Source organism: Varanus komodoensis, unplaced genomic scaffold (genome assembly GCF_004798865.1).
Source record: "Varanus komodoensis strain SLA01 unplaced genomic scaffold, ASM479886v1 scaffold45, whole genome shotgun sequence".
Taxonomy (NCBI): domain Eukaryota; kingdom Metazoa; phylum Chordata; class Lepidosauria; order Squamata; family Varanidae; genus Varanus; species Varanus komodoensis.
Genome location: NW_025336011.1, coordinates 1375519 through 1396064, shown reverse-complemented (window position 1 = coordinate 1396064; position 20546 = coordinate 1375519). Strand labels below are relative to the sequence as shown.

The window sequence follows — 20546 nt, the reverse complement described above, 5'->3', positions numbered from 1 at the left end:
GATTACTGTATGGAAACTTCTTCCCGCACACAGATCTGCTATATCACATGTGCAAAAATCATGTTCCTTGTATCTCATTATCTAACGACAATGTAGCCAAATCACAACAAGGCAATGTTTATCCCATGGTGTAAGTCAGAAATTGTGTAAGCTTCTGCTGCTCTACAAGTTCTCTGAATCAGAACCATTAGCTGCAATAGAAGGAACAATGGGTTGGATACACATTTAGAGTAGACTCAATTAAAATCAATGAAACTAAAATTAGCCATGACCCAGCATCTATAATTTTTCCTGTTCTTGCTTACATGGTAACACAAGAACCATGATTAATCTTCAATCATTACAGCAGCCTGTAAATCCTTCAGTCATTACTGCAGTCTATAAATACTGCTAGATAGTGCACATCATGCAGGAAGAGAAAGAAACCATAAAACACTGTTCTTTTCCAGAAATAATTAGGAAAAAAAGGTACCAAAGCTAACTGGTAAAGTATATACTCTGCATGAAGAGATTACACAGGTTTTAAATGGTTCCTCCAGTTAGATATTATCAGGTAGAAGGTGATTGGAAAATTCTCTTGCCTGCAGTGATGTGGGGCAAAAAAATTTCAGGTGCTTAAATTTTTCCACAGGGGAAAACTCCTTTCATAAACTTGTTATGAAAAGAGCAATAAATGAATGTCCATTACAAATAAAATTATTAGCCAAACATGGCACTTTCAAAGTTGCAGTTAAAGTAATTATCCTCAGCAAGTATGTGAAAGACTATATTTAAGTCACTGAAATACACATGACTGTGTGAAACTGATCTAATAAGAAGTGCTAGTAAATAAATGAAGGTGCTCCAACAATCTAAGTGGTACAGAATTAAACTCTGGTAAAACTGATGAATGGTTGTCAGCCTATCATGCAGTTATTTGCTAAATTAGAATGTGCAACTTTGCCCACAGCAGACTACCCTTTTGTGTTATGCTACAGATCTGGAGGATGTCAAGAGTTGTAGTGAAAGATATATGGAAAACACCAGATTGGGGAAAGCTGAATTTATATGTCAACGGTTTTCCGGAATTTTGATTATTTTCTTAATTTAAGAAGCACACTGGACAGCATGCTATAAGATACTTAATGGTTCTTGGGATTTTATTGTGGCTATTGGATGGTACAGTCATATAAGAAATGAAATGAAGGAAGTGTACAGGAAGACAGATGGGCAGAAAAGAAAAATTCTATTTCTCTTAACTTCATCCGTTTTGCCTTTGCGATTTCCCTTGAAGAGTCCTGAACAGAATTTGCTCTCCAGGACTCTCCCATGAAGAGCTATTTCCTTTACTGGATCATCTTAAACCGGAGTAAAAGTTTCACCACACTGTGAATAGTTAAGACAAATGCTATCTCCTAACAACCCAAGCTACTTGCAGACACTGATGCAGCTTTATGTTATTCAATGGCACAACAGTCAAAATAACCATGATAAACTGTAACTAGTGTGTTTTCAGAGATGATGTCATTTGAAAGAAGCTGGAGTATGACAGCAGTTGGGTATTTAGAATAAAGCCACAAGCCAAAAAAAAAAATCATGTTTGAAATGCTTGTATCATCACTGGGCAAAAACTCAGTGGATTTTGATCCCTGCTATCTTTAGATTCCAAATGAAAAGCAAGCCTGGTGTAACAAGATAGCATGCCAATGTTCTCAGTAAACTGAAAAGAGGAGGGGTTGAACATCTGCCTTGAACATTTCAGTGACTAGAAATCTCACATATCCAAATCAGGGCCATTAAATCCTCCTGACAGCAAGCCTTTGACCAAACTGAAGTGTAAAAAAGTATGCAGCCAATGGGACAGCCAAAAAAGAATTTATTAAAAGCTTCTTATGCAGTGCTCAACAAGTGAAAGCACCTGTGTGGTTGGCTTCACAAACTTTAACATTACATACAAAAATTTATAATTTATTACAGATTTGTTTTCCCATCCCTTTTTCAATTCATTATATAATTAGCACACTAAAGGACATAAAATCTATGGGTTCAATCCAATGATGTAGCTCTGCAGAAAGAACCTGGAAGGGAAACTAACTCACCTTCCTCCACATACAACCTGCTCACCCTCCTAAAATGCCTCAGATACCTGGGAAGCCCTCCACAGCAGATTTCTGGTGCTGAGAGGGAAAGAAACTGCAAAAGCCCCACTGGACACATATCTGCTACCATAACAGATTTAATCCTGTGCTCCCTTCTCTTCCCCATGAATGCTTCCAGGTATTAGCAATAATTCTAGCCCACTTTCCCAAATATAACAAAACACCAAGGAGCTGTGGCAGAGGAAAACCATGGCATCAACTTCAAACTCCACTCTGATACTATTTCTCAGCATAATTAACTGCCACTGGAGAAATGAAAGTCTTTCAGATGTTTGGGCTGCATCAGGAAGAACTATCATCCAATGTTAAATTGAGTCTTGCTATACCTTAACAATTAAGACACCTGAGCCACAGCTTTTTGTGGCCTGGAAAGTTACTTTGTCAGATGCAGGAAATGTTCACAGACACACACAGACTTGTAGCTTCAAACAGAAGAAGTAATATGAGGTGACCCATGAAATTCCACCAATGCAAGACAACTATGTCACTGTACCATGTGAAGCTAAATGTAATGTGATCCAGTCAAATAAAACAGCTAAAGCACCTGTGTTTCACTGCCAACTGTTAATGATTTGACAAAATGTTGAAGTGTAAAGCAATCCTTACAAAAGTTCAATTAGACTGCAAAGGTTGCTAGTGAGCTAGTCATTCCCAGTCTTTACTGAACTAATCCCTGATACTATCAAATGTAGAAATGACATCCAACTCAGCAAATTCTTAAGGGTCTCTCCCTCTAAAGCCTTGTGTGTGTGTGTGTGTGTGTGTGTGTGTGTGTGTGTGTGTGTGTGTGTTACAGTTGCCATATGAATCAGATCAACTGGAAAATTTTCAAGTTAATACTTTTATGCAAAACAGCTACTGCTGGCTATGCCATGATATATACAGTTCAGAGTTACTTTTATTCATATTCTCATGTCAGTATTTTATCTTTTGTATCTAAGTCCATACTTATTCCTGATTTGAAAAGCCTGGCAAACTACTTGTGAGATTGATACTACTTTTGAATAGAAACACCTTCCCTGCTGATTAAGTCAGATTTGTAATAATGGTGGTGCATGTGTGTACTAGTGTGTGTGTACAGAGGGAGAGGGAGAGGGAGAGAGAGATTTTTGACCAAATTAGTTTACATAGTTTGTAGAATTTTTAAAGTTATGCATCTTTCTCTAATTTCTAAAATAAGAAAATAACCCGGTTCTGTTCTTACAGATCGGAAACAGATTTTAAACACAGAATTTTAAGCAGCAAGTCTACCGTTTTGTTCAAATAGTATTCAACACATTGAAATGTAGCTTTTAATACTTACTGTCCATCATGTTAACACTATTATATTTGTCTCAAATAGATAAATGAAATTCAATAATATATCACTTTATATAGTATATCCTCATGTCTATTAGTAATGAGGGCTTTGTACTATCTCTAGCCCCACTTTCTTTTTCTTGGTTCTTCCAGGGAGCAAGAACAAGAAGGTATTATTCACTTGTATCCTACTTGTGAACTCACAGAAAGCTGGTAGGCCACTGTGTACTAGATGGACCCTTGACCTGATATAGCATAACTCCTTACTTTCTCATGATGTTAAACTTTCTGAGATGCACAGACCAACTGTAAGATGCTTTTAATTTATAAGAAAAAGTTTGCACACATTTTTCCAATTGTCCATCAAGGTTCCCCTGCATTGTTTCATTGTATCCTGAAATGAAAGCTAATGCCACAATGCATGGTAGAATATGAGTCACAGCTCAAGCATTCTTGTGGCATCATAGACACTAATATTCCTTCACACCAAAGAAAACAAATCTTCCTTATTTTGTTTCTTTAGAAAACCTAAACTGGAAAATTCCCAGACATTCAGGCATTAGATCATAGCAAAGTTAGCCATTCTGTAGCCCAGTTTAAATCAAGAGGACAAATTAGCCATTACCAACTTGAACTGCAACTTTATGTTCATTTCCCTGGAAGCCAAGCCTATTTAAATCAATAGGACATATTTCAGAGTGGGAACACAGATTTCATTGTCAGTCCAGATCCAACCCAATGTTTTTATTAATTTTATTAATTTTAGGAGTAACAATATCTTCCTACTCCCTTTAATATTCTAGTTTTACTCAGATTTCAGTATCCATACAACTGAAAACAAAAGGAGGAGACAAAAAAGAGAATTCTGGGAACAGAAAAAAGAACAGAAGGCACAAAAAGTGAGACAGGAAAGTATGCCTCAGAAGTATCTTAATCTAAGCTTTCCATTGATAGAGGAATTCCAAGTTATTCTAGGTAGTTAAAAAGGATATAATGCATATAATGAAAGATTACCTGAATAACAAATTAGTAGCTCAGCTTTTGGGATTCAAAAGAAAACATGTTCCTGCCAAACATTTTGTATCAGAGTAAAAAAAGAAAAATGGCTTGCTATTCCAAGATATAATTTGATACCCCAAAACAGTAATAGTGTTCACTAAGAAGTAAATTCAACAGAAGTGACTTATTAGTTATGATTCCTTAAGATTACAGACTGAATTCCAAAGAACTCTACATCTAGGAATACTTCACTGACCACTGACCCAACTATGTAGTGATGTGGGGTGACAATTTTTCCAGTGCTTTATTTTTCCACGGAAAACTTTCCATTTCATATGTAACAATTCATTAGTAACAATGAATGGATGCCAATTGCAAATACTGTATTGCTTGGTGGTTTCAAAGCTGCAAATGAGAAGTCTTCAGCACATCATGTAAAGTTCTTAACATTCTTAAACACCACTAGAGAACATATGTGATTGTTTTTACATTTTTTGGAAGTGTTCTACATAATTTTACTTTTAAACCATATTAAGTGTGTGCTCATTTTCCCCCTCAAATATTTTAGGGCAGGTAACAGCAGCGGCGAGGAGCGCTTTCCTCCAGCTTCGGCTGATTCATCAGCTGCGCCCCTATCTGGAGTACGACAGCCTCGCAACAGTGACTCGTGTACTGGTGACTTCCCGTCTTGACTTCTGTAACGCGCTCTATGTGGGGCTGCCCTTGAAGACGGTCCGGATACTTCAATTGGTTCAAAATAGAGCTGCCAGGCTGCTGACGGGAACTGGACGTTATGCTCACATGACTCCAGTTCTCCGTCAGCTTCACTGGCTTCCCATTGAAGTCCGGGCCCAATTCAAGGTGTTGGTGATGACCTATAAAGCCCTAAACGGCTTGGGTCCTGGTTACCTGAAGGAGCGCTTACGTCCATATATGCCCAGCCGCCCCTTGAGATCAGCAGGAGAGGCCCTCCTCCGGGAGCCCTCAGTGAAGGAAATTAGGAGGGTGGCTACTCGGAGGAGGGCTTTCTCAGCGGTGGCGCCTAAGTTATGGAATGCGCTCCCCAGAGAGGTCCGCCTGGCGCCGTCGTTATTTGTTTTTCGGCACCAGGCGAAGACCTTTTTATTTAAGCAGCATTTTAAATGTTAATATTATTGAATTTTATTCGGCCAGGGCGGCTTATTTTATTTTACTGTATATATTTTAATTGTTACTGTTTTAATGTATTTTGTATTTGATGTTGTAAGCCGCCCCGAGGCCTCAGCAAGGGGCGGCATAGAAATGTTTTAATAAATAAATAAATAAATAAATAAATAAAATAATGTGGAAAAACATTAATATTTTTTGTCTACCAAACAGAAGTAAAATGATCCTGCTAAATTAGATCACTATCAAGGGCAGCCTCTCCCAAAGTGGCACCTTCCACATGTGTTGAACTTCTACTCGCATCCATTCTACACCAGCAGAAATGCTGGGAGTTTAGTACAAAACAGCTGGAAGGCTCCAGGTTGGGGACAGTTGCTCTAAAAATGTCAAAACATTTTTTTTTTTCAGTATAAATTACCTTATGCTAGCCATGCAAAATTTCAGGCCTCAACTCCACCCACCCCCACTCCACCCTCTTTCCCCCAACCACTGTATACAGCATTTCCCCCATTCTAAATTTTGCCTTTATTAAGTAGAATCCCTATACTGAGGCTCAATTAATTAATTGCTTAAGTAATTCTTTAATTATATGTGCACACAATGCCACAAACAGCTTCTACAAAATAGAATTTGGTCTTCTGTTTGAAAGATACTCTGCACCCTGCCATATGCAAATTAATCTTGTGTTTTTCCTGAAAAACCCACACCCACTGTTAATGTTTTTCCACTGACTTTATTCAGGTTACACAAGGGTACATCACTTTGCAGTAATTTCTTTCAACTGAACTGAAGATGACAGGCTTTCAAAAGACTGCCAACAGGGCTGGGCAACCAATTCTGCAGAAAAGACTACCTTGGAAAATGCTATCCCAGAGTCAAGCATACTATCTCTACAACAATGGTTGTTGTAAACCATCTCAAGACATCTGTGATGGGATGGTATACAAAAGTTTTAAATAAATAAACAAATAAATATTCAAAATATTTGTCAAATTCTTTGTAGCCTGAATCATGTATTTAGGAACTATGCCTATACAGGACTGAAAGGCATTTCAAATTCATAGGCACCAGGAACCCAAGCAAACAAGACAACTGATTTTTTTTTCTGCCCATTAAAAGACTTCATGTGCTTCAAGTTGTCCAGCCTAGTCTACAATATTTCCTGAAAATGACCATAGGAAGTTGCTCACAAAACACTGAATGCAATGCCTAGTGGAGTGAACTAGAAAAGTTTCTTAAGGGCAGTAGCTACAGATTTTAAAGTGGGTAACTGACAAATTTGCAAGTTTATGATAGTATGTTTAATGCATTCCACGTGGGGCTGCCCTTGAAGACGGTCCAGCAATTGCAGCTGGTGCAGAATTGGGTTGCTCAGTTGGTGACTGGTACTTCTAGAGTGGCCTATATAACACCAGTTCTGAAAGAACTTCGCTGGTTACTGGTTGTGGCCTGGGCCCAATTCAAGATGCTTGTATTGACATATAAACGGCTTGGAGCCTGGCTATCTGGAGGACCGTCTACATCCATATATACCTACCCACGCCCTCAGATCAGCTCAGGAGGCCCTTCTAAAAGAGCCACTCCTCAGGGATTAGAGAGGGGTGGCAACCAGGAGAAGGGCCTTTCCCGCTGCTGCTCCCCATCTTTGCAAATCCCTCCCCAGGGAAATTTGTCTGACGCCATCTTTATTTTATTTTCAGCACCAGACAAAGACATACCTTTTTAGAAATTTTTAATGCTTAGTCCCTGAATGCTGTGGCCTTTTTTATACTGTTATTATAGATGTTTTAATTTGTCAAAGTGCTTTATTATGCATTAATATGTTTAATATATTATAAGCCACCTAGGAAGGCCTCAGCAGTTACAGGCTGCCTATAAATAGGTGTAAATAAATAATAAATGTTGGACCAAACCATCATAAGTGACCATGGCAACATGCCTCAAATCTTTCGGTACAGCACTGAATCCAAAAACTGAGGTAAATTGGTCCAAACCAACAGCAGTTCTTGTCCTGGCCATCATTTAATATAAAAGCTCACACTGCCATTTATTCTCTGATTATATCAGGACACTATTTACATATTAAGTGTTCACTTGATTTTGATATATTTATCTAACTGTGCAAATTATGTTTGAACTCCTTTCTTTTTATTTTGCAGTATTGTTACGAGATTTGACTTGTGATGACCTTTGGTTATAAACAAATAAAAGAACAATGGCAAACTTTGAAAGCCTGTAAGCTTTCGATGCAAAAAGCACTACACATATTAATTTTGCTGCAGAGAACATTTAGTACAGATTAAAATGACTATGCACTTAAAGAGCAATTCCTGAAATTACACAATGGGCAGATGGATATGTCAATTAATTAATTATTCCAATTTATAGGATTACAATAAAACAAAAAACAAAAAACCTGGCCAATGGCCAAAAATTGTTCACCTTCATGTTCCAAAGGGAAGCGCAAAGCACTTGCTGCTCAAGCCAGTACAACATGCACTAGAAAGGAAGCTGACTATACTGGGATACTTCCTTCCATTAGCCAAGATTGTGCATAACATATATTCCTCCTTCACTCCTCATTCCCCTGGACACCAGACAAAGCATGGTGTTGCTACCTTTCATTAAACCATTAAATCTTTCATTAAACTCCTCATGTCTCTACTGAGGAACTCTAACTTAGTTGGGTGTAATGAAAGGATAAATCTTGCCCCAAAGTCTCCTCTTCCCGGCATTGTCCTCAGCCACTGGATCCCAGAGCTTCTCCCATCGCTATTCCAGACTCAAGGGCAAAAGGGAAAGAATTCTGTCAGCATGCTGGACAGATGCCTCCTTTAAAAATACTTCAAAATGGAGAAGCTGCAGCAGTAAAGCAGGTTGCCACCATCACCCAGTCAGGGACAAAGGAGTGTCCATGTTGAGCAACCTTGAGACTACTGCTCCTGTTTGTGGCTGTGGCTATACCTAGCACAGAAAAGGTATCACTGAGAAGAGTGGATAATGGATTTACCTAAAGTTCAAGATACCTAAAAGCTCCTCTAGTCATCTTAAGAGCTCAAATTCCACCACTGTTATTCAAAAGATGCCTTCTAAATATTTGATACCTTGTACAGATAAGCAAACAGTGGAAGCCTAAATGAATGGAAGAGCAGAATGTGTACTTGGATGGATGGATGTGTGTGCATGTGCTTTTGATTTGTTCCCGCCTACCAGTAGTATGCCATTTCTAGAAGATTGGTCATGAGGATATGCAGTCTTGGACTAAAAAGGAAAAAAGCCAATCCGTGCCTTAGATTCACTGACCATACCAGCAGCACTACAAATCTATTAAAAGTTCCTAGGTACTAGAATTAAGTTTCTCTTTGTCAGAGATTTCTACAGATAGGGAGGGTGGAGTGGGTATTTTCCAAAACACCATTTACTTTTACACTGTGTTCTGAGATATCACCCTGGGATTTGGCAAGTCTATAACTACTAAAAGCTTCTTCTAAGAGCTATAATAATTCCACTCCAGGCTAGCATGAATATTATACTCTTTAAATGGTCTCCACTTAAAATTATTGTAACTTCACCACTAGCTTTCACAAATTCTAAACTAGGTGACTGGGTTCAGACAAAAAGATAACCCATGTTCAAGGGTTATGGCTTGAGAGTGTGTTATTGAAATTATATGAAACCTTCTGAGGAGGCATTTCATTGCAATGTGGTTTAGAGTTTGCGGGACATTCCCGCACTCATAGTTAGAATAGTTGATCAGCCCCCATTTTTGTTTCCACTATTGGCACCTGCCATGATTAGTTTGAATCCAATTGTCCATTGTCCAGTTCTGTAAGTGAAAGACCAGATCTGTTGAAAAGCAAATCTTCTATCCTGGAATGGACTTCTAAAGAGAGGCCATTGACTGGAGCCAAGCAACCCTGCAAAATACCACAGGTCCTACCACTGCCTTTGATCCACACTCTGTCTAGTAACAAGAGCTACTGATTTGCTGGAACAAGAATTTAATGGCTTTTACCTGAAAAACTTTGCTAACTCATGCTGATCTTCAGGGGGGTAATTATACGATGCTCCCATTTGTTCCCACAGAAACAACTGGTGAATGAACTTGAAGGCTGTACTCAGTATCGACACGGGTCTCAACAGTGGTCATAATCATAGCAGTCCGGATAACTGTATTTAGCATGCCACTCATCACAGTAATACGGATGGTATATCAGTATCGATGATCAGACCATTGTTCCCATTTGGAACAAGGTGAACAGGAAGAGTCTTGGTATTCACAACTGAAACTCAGAGATTCTTGGCCACATGGGTCAGTGTATCTGACACTCAGTATAACCATGAAGGCCTAAAAGGAAGACAGGGTGGTCAAACAGATCTGGCTAGTGCAGAAGTTGCAAGAGTTCTTAAATTTTCTTCTGTGAAATCAAAACAATTGGTAGCAAATTGTGTGTAAGTATCAAAGTCATGATCAGTACCAGAGATTGCATTTTCAGAGGAGACACGTAGATGGTGTTAGTATCAGGGAAGATGCTAGAGTTGGATCCTCCCCTACCACCACAGGTTAGATGTATCAGTTCTCATTTTCTTTGCTGCTGTGAGGACTAGCAATCTACCCAGTGTCAGGGATCACTGTGGCCTGAAGCTGTAATCTCCACAGAGGGAGAGGCAGAGAGATGAGCTTGTGTCATAGACTTTTTTTGGCACCTTCTAAGACTGATGGCCTTTTTTCTCAAAGTTTTGCTCAGAGCCAATCACCATGATTCCGTCTGGCCTGTTTGGTGAAGGCTGGCAGTGTGGGACTCTCCCAAACAAACAAAGGAATGCCTACTCATCAGTGGAAACATACTGTTGCGCTTACAAAAGATGGCCTTTAGGGCCACATGAGTCCTTCTCAACTGATGCCATTTTTCAATCATTAAAAAGAATAACAAAAGGAAAAAACTGAGGAGTAGAAACATATAGACTGAATTGCAAAACAAGAACATGTTGTTGAATAAAAAAGAAAAAACTTCAACAGAAAATAATTGTTGTCTCAAGTGAAAAGATGCTTCTCCTGAGGCTACCACAATAGCAAAAAGAAATTGTGGGAATTAGTGGGAACCCACTACAGTCATATGCATCAGACAGTGGTGAAAGGGTTCCCATCAAATAGTTCCCGTCTGCAGAAGCTTCCTGAATAAGGCTCTATGCAGGTGCAGAGCTGGTATGTGTGATGCACGGAGACCAGGAAGAAGAAATCAAAATGCCAAAGAGGCTAGCTTTATCTCCAAGATTTAGCTAGTTAGCTGTGCAAGCCCCCTTCAGGCAGTCAGGATTTGGCAAAAGCCAGTAAGCCAGACAACACAGAAGCTGTGTGGTTGTCATGATCCTATGCAACCTATTTCAGATTTGAAGCAGCAAATTTGTGTCACTGGAATATTTCTGGACTTAGCCTTCCTCTTGGATGTTCATGTGACCATCTCTTATCTGCATCTTTTCTGCCAGAAATAGTCTTTCATAAAGAAATTAGCCTCAGTCATTCATATCCTCATCACCTTCCAATTAATTACTATTGATTTTTATCCTGTCTTTTCCTTAAAATGAATTCAAAGCAGGTTACATAATCCTTCTCCTGCTCTCAATCTTATTCCTACCACAACAACCCTGTGAGGTAGGTTGGGTTGAAAGTCTGTGACTGGCCCAAAGTCATCCAGTTGGTTCCATGGTCAAGCAGGGACTAGAACCTGGACAGCCTCAGTCCGATGCTCTTAAACACTACACCACACTTGTTCTCAGCACTTTCTTACTACAGTATACATAAGACAATTCGGAAGCTTTAGGTGGTTTAGAAAGCAGTTGTCAGATGGCCAGAGCTGGAAGACTGGATCATATTACATCAATCCTTGGCATGTTACAGTGTTTACTATTTGTATCCATGCTTAGTTCAAGCTGTTGGTTTTGACCTTTAAAGCCCTAAACAGCCTGGAACCAGATTCTCTTAAGAATTGCTTCTCCAAGAACTTTGTTCTATTTCTGGGGCTCTTCTCCAAGTCCTATTAAGTGTGCACTGGGGATGGATACTAGAAAATAGCCTCTGCAAAGAGATCATTCTGGCCCCTAATGGTGTACCACCTGCATTTTAAAGCCTTGCAGTGCTTTCTGGTTTAGAAGGGCTTATATATATATATATGTATATGTATATGTATATGTATATGTATATGTATATATGTGTGTGTGTGTGTGTATTATTGATATTTTATTTGTAAGTCGTGCTTAACTTTTGGAAAGGTCCTATAGAAATATTAGAAATCTTATACACGAATCATTTGCATGATGCATTCTACCCAATTAAGTGCTGTCTTCCATTCAACTTCCATCAGACATCTAAGAACAAAGAAGCCCAGATTTGTTCCTGCCAGTACAACAGTACTTGCACATATTCACGCTGCAGGAGCCTCTTACTCATGCATACCTTCAGTTATACTGAACATCACAACAAGGAAGAGATCTTCAGAGATCTTTTCCCAAAGTTCACTCAGACTTACATACCACAATATTGCATAAGTCACATAGGACCAGCTGAAAGAGATCAAATGATTATCTAATAAAGAACCTATGTAAAACCAGAAAATTGCCAAGCAACTGGCATTTGGGAGGAATTTGGATGTGGTCCTCTAGGGATCAGTGGAGTGCCAGACAGGCAAGACAGATTTGACTTGCAGGTTTTATGGTTGACAGCCCTGATGTATGACAGATCACCTAGTGTGACATTCCCACATATACAACCAATCAATTAAAGCTAACATACCACAAACAGAAGTTACACCACAAAAATTTGTCCACAAAGCAAAATTACACATGCTGGGGAAAGATGGATCAATACCAAATTTGCGGTCAAGGAAGAACTAGCATTTTGCCAGCTGCTTAACAAAAAGACATCTCTAAGTCATGTTAAATGGGCTTTCATATAATGCAAACAGACCTACAGATTATGACCCACCAATAAATATAGCCAGTGAGTCATATATGGTAGCCTGCCCAACACTTACTAATCCCACTGTGTTTGCAGTCCCAAACAACCAGCAAAAGCAGATTTACATACATGGCTGGTAAACTATATTCCAGTTTGAAAGATCACATGCCTGTATGCCTAGTTACAAGCTATTTGGCAGTCCAATACATTAAGGCCATGGTATTCATACTGTGTACCCTGGAACCCCAGGGTTCCATGAAAATCATCCAGGGGTTTAATCCTACAATTGCAGTGAAACTGTAAGGACTTCATTCCTCCGCTTCATTTCAAAGAGAGAAATCTGAAACAAGGTAAGGTCTTTTTTCATTTTAATTCTGAGCCTTTACGCACATACCTTTAAAGCAGATTAATTTATTTTAAAGTCAAAGTGTTTTCATTCGAGTGAATTCAGATTGCAAGGAATAACCATCAAAGAGGCTTAATACAGGAATAAAATGGATGCAGAACCAGAAATGTGCTTGCAACTGTCAGCAATCATACCAAATTTTGACTTTGTGGCAAAAAACATGCACATCCAAGTCATTAAAATGAAGTTTATTTTTTTCATATTATTTATTAGTCATGTGCTATTAAAAATTTGTATGTACTCAGTAAATTTAGTATTATTTAGTTAGTAAGTAATAAATTAGTTCTTAAAGAGGTTTGGTTTAACACTGTATGAAATGTATTACTGCAACATAAATTGTAACATTTTGTTCAAATAAAATCTATTATATGAGATTTATTAATAGTTTCACACTGATTCTTCATTCTGATAATGGTTTGAAGATCACTATGTTAGCATAATAGCACTGGCAGCAACAGTGCTGCCTCCTTACCCAAGTACCACTTCTTCTTGAACACAGATAACCTATATTCCAGTATTATTACTTTTTCTGACATCTAAGCTGATCACATTCTTACTGTTATAAAAATGTCATTTGTTTATCATGTAACAAATTTTAGACATCATTCAAAAATAGCAGAGACAGGCTATCTTATGTCAAAGCATCCAGGAAATGTTTACTGCAAAATAAATTGATAATTTAATCAATATAACATCTTTGAACAAACATTCAGAAGCTACATCCAGATTTCCTCTTACCTTCATCTCCCTCTGGTGCATAGGAAGCTGTAATAATATCAATGTCAGCACAATTCATCACAATCTGATTGGTTGCTTGCTTCACCTGCAAGAGACACATTCACCTTAATTACATTTAACATTGAGTGTGATACAAACACTCCAAGAAAATATTCAACAGAACACAACTGAACTTCCAAGGTAACAAATAATCCTATTCAACATTTTCACAGAAGTAATAAACATAGCAAAAATAGCATACCTTTATAAATGAGTATTGCAAATCCCAAAGTTAGCAGCTTGCCCAAAATAAGCAGCCAATCCCTCTTGTTAAGTTTATCAGATCAACTGTGCATACTATGAAGCCTCTTCTCTGTCCATTACCCCTCTACTTGGTTGGCCCATCTCTCCTGATGTCATATCATGTGGTCAAGAGTTGTTAACAGGCTCAGGTGGCTACAGGAGCTCTTCTCCCATGCCCCTCCCTGCAGCTGTAAATCTCGACTAGTCTCAACATTTGCCTGAACCTCTGAAGAGGGGTGTCCTTGAGATAAGCCCCTCTGCTTCTTCTACTTCAGTGTCTGAGAATTCTGGTTCCCAAGGCCTCCCCTCATCTGATGAGTATGAATCTGCTTGACCTTGGAATGTGCATCAATAGAAAACTCCTGAACTGTATTTATACGGGTGCCTAGAAAATTAAAACTAATGCCCAGAAAACTGAAAAAAACTGAAAACATTTTCAGCTCTCCACATCCTGGAACCCAATATACAAAATTGCTAATTTCTAGGAATTTGAATCTGTCTCTGTCTGTCTCTTTTACCAAGTCCACTTGCTCAGGTGAGAAAGAATTTGGGATTGCCTCCTTCAAAAATTTAATTCCAGTGCCTAGATACTTGGAATACTATTCCAGTTATTCATGCACCACAGTTAGCAAGCCACAATTTACAAACTGAAATTAATTTGTTACACTGAAAAAAATATATATTCAAACTACCATTCCCCACTACTCACCCCACACACTATAAACAAACAATACAGATCTCCCCCTCCTGTAGTCCTCACACAGTGGAAGGCAGGGGTATCTGTTAGGTTCACTGTGAAGTCAGATAGCAAGTTCCTTATTGGCTGTTGGCAAATTTGCATAGGTGAAGTTATTTTGCCTACAGGGGAAGTAGGCTGACCCAAGTCAGGCAATCAATTGCAGCCTCATCCAGGGTTGGGCACACTTGTTTTCCAGTGTACCCAGAGAAACATGTCTCATAGTTTCCTGGCGGTAACAGTGTTTCTTGCCCAGCCCATCAAGACAACATGCATGATGCTCTCACCATCAAATGGAAATGTCAGCACTGCAAATGGTACGCTGACCACCTTCACAAGCAGGACCTTCTGGCTATCTCCAGTACCATTATCTTCAACCAGTGCAGCTGTCTAATTCTCCCTTTTGCATTTGCCTGCTGTATCAGCTGGAAAGAGGAAGGGCACCACCAATTCACGTGGTAGTCTACAGCAAGCATATAAATAAGTGTATTACCCATTACACCCACCAGGTAACATTGATGTGACTAGCTGACATGTATGGCACCAACCAGTACCTACACATGCAGGGAGCCCAGAGCATGAGGTGACAAGTGTGGAGTGTGCCAGGTCAATCCAGATGAGTTTATCTACATTTATTTAGTCACTAAATATGGCCCCAGCTGAATGAACAACCATGCCAAGGGGGCAGGCTGGTCTTGGACTAACATTAAGCTGCTATGCCTTGGCTAGCTGTAACACAAAAGTCCACAAGGAGATTCATGAGAAAGGTGTGTGTGGCAAAGGTGGGTAAGTGGCAAACATCTCCTTGAGCAATGCTCCCACCAGCAGTCAGCAGAGCAACAGGCCCTTGGGAGACCTACAAGATGAACAAGGCAAAAACAGTGTTTCAAGAACCTGTGCAAGTTTCTCACGGAGAAATGCTGCTTCAGCAAGAGTGATTTGTTGCACTGCTTTCTGCACACATACTTCAAGTGCCAGAGCTCATACGCACACTCAGGCCAACTGAAGTGCACCTTCAAAATCAGCATGCAGATCCTGCAGATGAGGTTCACCCTGCTGGTCTTGTTTGTTTGCTGAGTGAGGCTGTTACAAGACAGTGGTAGGAACAGACCAAAATGATGTTGCACTTCCAGAGCTACAACACATGTCTTGTGGCATGCTACCTGGTTCTATGGGCAGGTTCTAACAGTGACAAGCACAACACAGTCTGTTTCTATCGACCTCTCACCACAGGGAAAACCTATTTCTGCTCCACCCTGGCCCATGCCAGTTGTAATTACAGTGGTAGGAACTGGACCAATACAAATGTTACTTTCAATGACTATACAAATAAGCATTCTCATATAATGCCAGTCCTCTATCAGCTTCACTGGCTCCCAACTGAAGTCCGAGCCCAATTCAAGGTGCTTGTGCTAACCTATAAAGCCCTAAACGGCTTGGGACAGGGACACCTGAAGGAGCATCTCTTTCCTGAAGGTGCTCCAGGAACCCTCTTTGAAGGAGGTACAGAGGGTAACTACTCAGAGGAGGGCCTTCTCTGTGGTGGCACCCAAACTATGGAATATGCTCCCCAGAGAGGTCCTCCTGGCACCACCTCTATTTCCGACGCCAGGTAAAGACCTTTTAATTTACCCATCATTTTAATAATTAAATTAATACTTTTAATACGAAATATCAATCAGTCGCATCTTCTTTCTCTTTTTTCTTTTCTTCTATTAATTTTGAATAATTGGTTTGATTGAATGTTTAATGTTTATTGTTGAATTTAAATTGTATTTTATATGGTTATTTTGTTGTGAGCCATCCTGAGGCTATGCAAAGGATGGCATAGAAAGATTTTAAATAAATAAATAAATAAAATGTGATGTGGTGGAAGGTAAGTCATCTGAATAGGCCCAAAATATGAGGGATACCACAAACAATTCCTGTCAGACAAGCAAAGAGAGGCTTCCCCAACCTGGTGACCTCCAACTCTTTTAGACAAGAATCTCCAGTAAGCTCAACCAGCATGGCCAATGTTTTGGAATGCTTGTAGCTGTAGCTTAAAACACCCAAAACAGACTTCTGGAGAAGACTAAACTAGATTTTCACGCCTATCCAACAATCACTGCTGCAATGCCCAATGTGCACTGGGCTCTATCAGTACAGCTGTTCCTCTTAATTACTAGAGCAAGGTGATGCACAGACAGAAAAAAAACTATTAATCCAAATACCACCCACAGGAAATAGTGTTATATTTACTTATAAAAGATATACCTTAAAATTCACAAGTAATGATATGGGGCAGAAGCTTTTCCAATCATTTATTTTCACACAAAAAGCTTCTGATTTCTTAAGTTCATTAGTAACATAGGGAAGCTAATTACAATATAATATTAGGAAAGGCTGGCAGCATTATAGTTGTAATTCATGTTTTACCAGTGATTATTCCTAGGAAGTATGAGACAGAATACATGTCCTTAAAATAGATATATGTCACAGAGTGAAATAATAGTAAGCGGTGATAGCAAAATAGCAGGTGCATGGCTAGCAATGCTGGGAGTTTTAGGATTTTATGTCTACACATGTAAAAGACTGCACCCTTTAAAAATTTCCCTCAAATATATTAGGTTAAATGCTTGCAGTGTATTGGGGCAAAACATTAACATGGAATATGTTTTTACCGTTGTTTACTAAATACAATCAAACACGATTGCTCTGTAGAGCAAACTGATGAATTTTTAATACAAAGTATGCATACAAACTAACTGGATTTGCACTAGAATTTATTTATTAGTTTAATTTATATATGGTCTTTCCTCCAAGGAGCCCAAGGCAATGTAGATACTCCTCCTCTCCATTTCTTCCTTACAATAATTCTGTGAAGTAAGCTAGATGAGCATTGTTACTTGTCTAAAGACACCAGTGAGAATCATAGCACAATGGGTACTTGTACTCAGATCTTCTGGGTCCCAGTCCAATACTATAACCACTAAACCATGCTGGCTCTCAATTCAAAATGTTGTGGAAAACTGGTATCACAATCTCCAAGTACCCTTGCCACACAAAATGTAAATATTATTTCTACCTGTAAAGGTAAGTCATGGAAGGGCTTTTTTCCTAAGGGTAATGTCACTACTACTTAAGAGTAAAAAACAGTAAAAGGAAGAAAACATTCAGAGTAATCAAGTTGGTTAACAGGTAATTAAATATTTAGCCCCAAAGACCCACAAAAAATTAATAGATTATAAACACACTGCAGATTATACAAGTGTGTGCTTATGACGACACACTTATTCTAAAAGAATCAATTGATTTCAGTGAAACTCCGCTCACATGACATGCTTAGGATTATTGCCATTTCTGAGAATATGTAAAGCAAGCACTTAAATGCAGCTTAATGTGATGCTATCTACTGCAAGCCAACTGGAAATGCAGACGGTTAATAATTTGTAGGGAAGTATTTTAAGAGTTATGCAGTAGTGATTAATATTTGAAAGCCTCTCAACATAACTGAAAAATTGTTTTCTGGAAAGCAGCTCCTAAGTGCATGAATACACACATGGAATTACAGAAAAGCGAAAGATGTGATTGCAACAGAAAGTGTGTCTTCGTTATTAAAAACATTCATTTTTAGCTTGCCTAAAACAGTAAGAACTGAAAACAGTTGCGCCATCCTTGATTATGACTACTGATGCAGTATTTTGATAGCTTATACAGCATATCAGCATTTTTAAAGAGGTAATTTCTAGCTTGTTTTACAAGAGCTGAACAGGGATGTCAAGGACAGGACACTCTGCAGGGAATTCATTCACTTTGCAGGGTCACCATAAGTCTCAGACAATTTGATGGCATGTAACAACAATTCCTAGCTTCCACTTTTTCTAAGAGAAAATAGATAAAGCAAAGCTCTCCTATTAACAGTTTGCACACAATACAGAATACCATGCATAGTTGCAAATGCTTTTCACAAAGTTACTACAGACGCTCATTATGCTTCAAGCAGCACTGACTAGATGTGGTCAAATGGAGCAAAGTCTATGTTTTACTTCTTAAAAGGAATATTAGTATCATACAGATTTGTGTGGATTTTCTACTGTTTTTAACTTTAAAAACATTATATAATGTTGCTATAAGCTTTTATGTATTTTGTATCACTTTCTTGAGTAGAATCATATTCCATGTTTTATATTTAAATTTTATTTATCCTGTCTCCTACAGAATCTTCCTCCTCCTCCCCATTTTATTCTCTCAACAACTCTGTGAGGTAGAATAGGCTGTGAGTCAGTAACTAATCCAAAATTATCCAATGAGCTTCACAGCCAAATGGGGACCAAAACCTGGACTTCAAGTCCCAGTCTGAACCTCTAACCACTATACCACACACAGGTTGTTCATTAGATACAGTTTGGGGGTAGACTTCTGTTCTAGCTATCTGTGCAAAGGAACAGATTACTGAAAGTCCATCAGCTGTGCTAAATACATGTCACTATGTAAAGTATATCAAAAGAAATTATACATATCTCATCCCAATGCCTGATGCAGCAGGGATCCCTATATACCCAAACTGAGTGAACTAAGTGATCTTTATCCATATTTTCAGTTCTGTTGTTATTTCTACAATCATGTGGATCCACACAATAACTATACACCACATGGACAGAGCTTTTTCCCCTGCTTAGAGGGTGAACCAGAACGTGGATGAACACTGAGTAATCTAGCCACCACAATGCATGCTGTACCAAACTTTAAACTGGACTGTAGCCAAGGTATACTGCATGAGGCTGGCTTTCATAAGTGTTTTTCAACTGGAGCTAATACAATATACACAGCTAAGCTTTTGGTAAGTGTTAGCCAGGCAGATCATATACACTTGCCCTAAATCATCTGCACTGCTTGCCTGCTTCCTTCCAACTCTAACCCTTGACTTTAAGGGCCTGCACCTTAATGCAAGATGTCCCCTTCCATATATTCCCTCTCCTGTACTGTGTTTCTTTGAAAAAGATTCTGTTCTCTTTGAACAGAGATAAGTAAGCTTTTGGGCTCATGGGCACATTTCAAAATTTGAGACACTGTCATAGATATAACCATAAAATGGCTACTACTGGTGGGCAAAACTAGACAAAAGGCACATAATGTGCACAGATACATTTTGCTTTGAAGTAATCCCAGCAGCCAGTGAGAAAATATAAATATGTTTTAAAAATAAAATTGAAACAGTAGGGTCTCTGGGTGAGCACAGAGGGGCTTGCCTGAGTGCACACTAGTACCTGTGGGCATCATGGTGTATATTCCTGCCTTAGAGGTTTAAAGGGAACCACAGCAGCTAACAGACTGCAGAAGAGGGTGGTTACATGGGCAGCCAATCCCTTCGGTAATTTCTTTCAACCCATTACAGCCCAGTGGAAAAATTTACTGCCAATTTCAGGAAGATGGTCCTTCCAAAATATCAGATAGTGACCCAACTTATTTATTGGGTCCTCTGGCCCCTTCCAACTCTACGATTCAATGATTTTATATGATTCTCCCCAAAATGAAAATAAACTGATTCGCATCCAAGAACATAAAAACAGAAAGAACTGTTAAATAACACTGTGAACTAGTGCCAACAGCCACAATAATTCTTAAGCCTTATCTGGGCAACCACATTTTTTCACTGATTTGCATCCAGTATAGATTAGAGTAGCCAAGCAGTAAATCATTATTCTATGTAATACCACCCTCCACTATTCAAAACTCCTCCTCTTAGTTCTTTGCAGGAAAGTAATATGGTTCAGAATCCAGATGAGAAGATGACAAATCAGCTCCTATGCAAATGTTGTTCTTAAACTTGTTCAACCACATGGTTAACTTTCAGCTAATCATAAC

The 20546-nt window shown here is 38.9% G+C and overlaps 1 protein-coding gene across 1 annotated transcript in view; it reads right to left on the bottom strand.

Moving 5' to 3' along the window:
* Positions 1–20546, bottom strand: part of NPEPPS (aminopeptidase puromycin sensitive) — a 78896-nt gene that overhangs the window by 47329 nt on the left and 11021 nt on the right. Inside the window, exon 2 of the mRNA XM_044444603.1 lies at positions 13682–13766. Coding sequence (XP_044300538.1) covers positions 13682–13766 — 85 coding nt within the window. The remainder of the gene's footprint in view (positions 1–13681; positions 13767–20546) is intronic.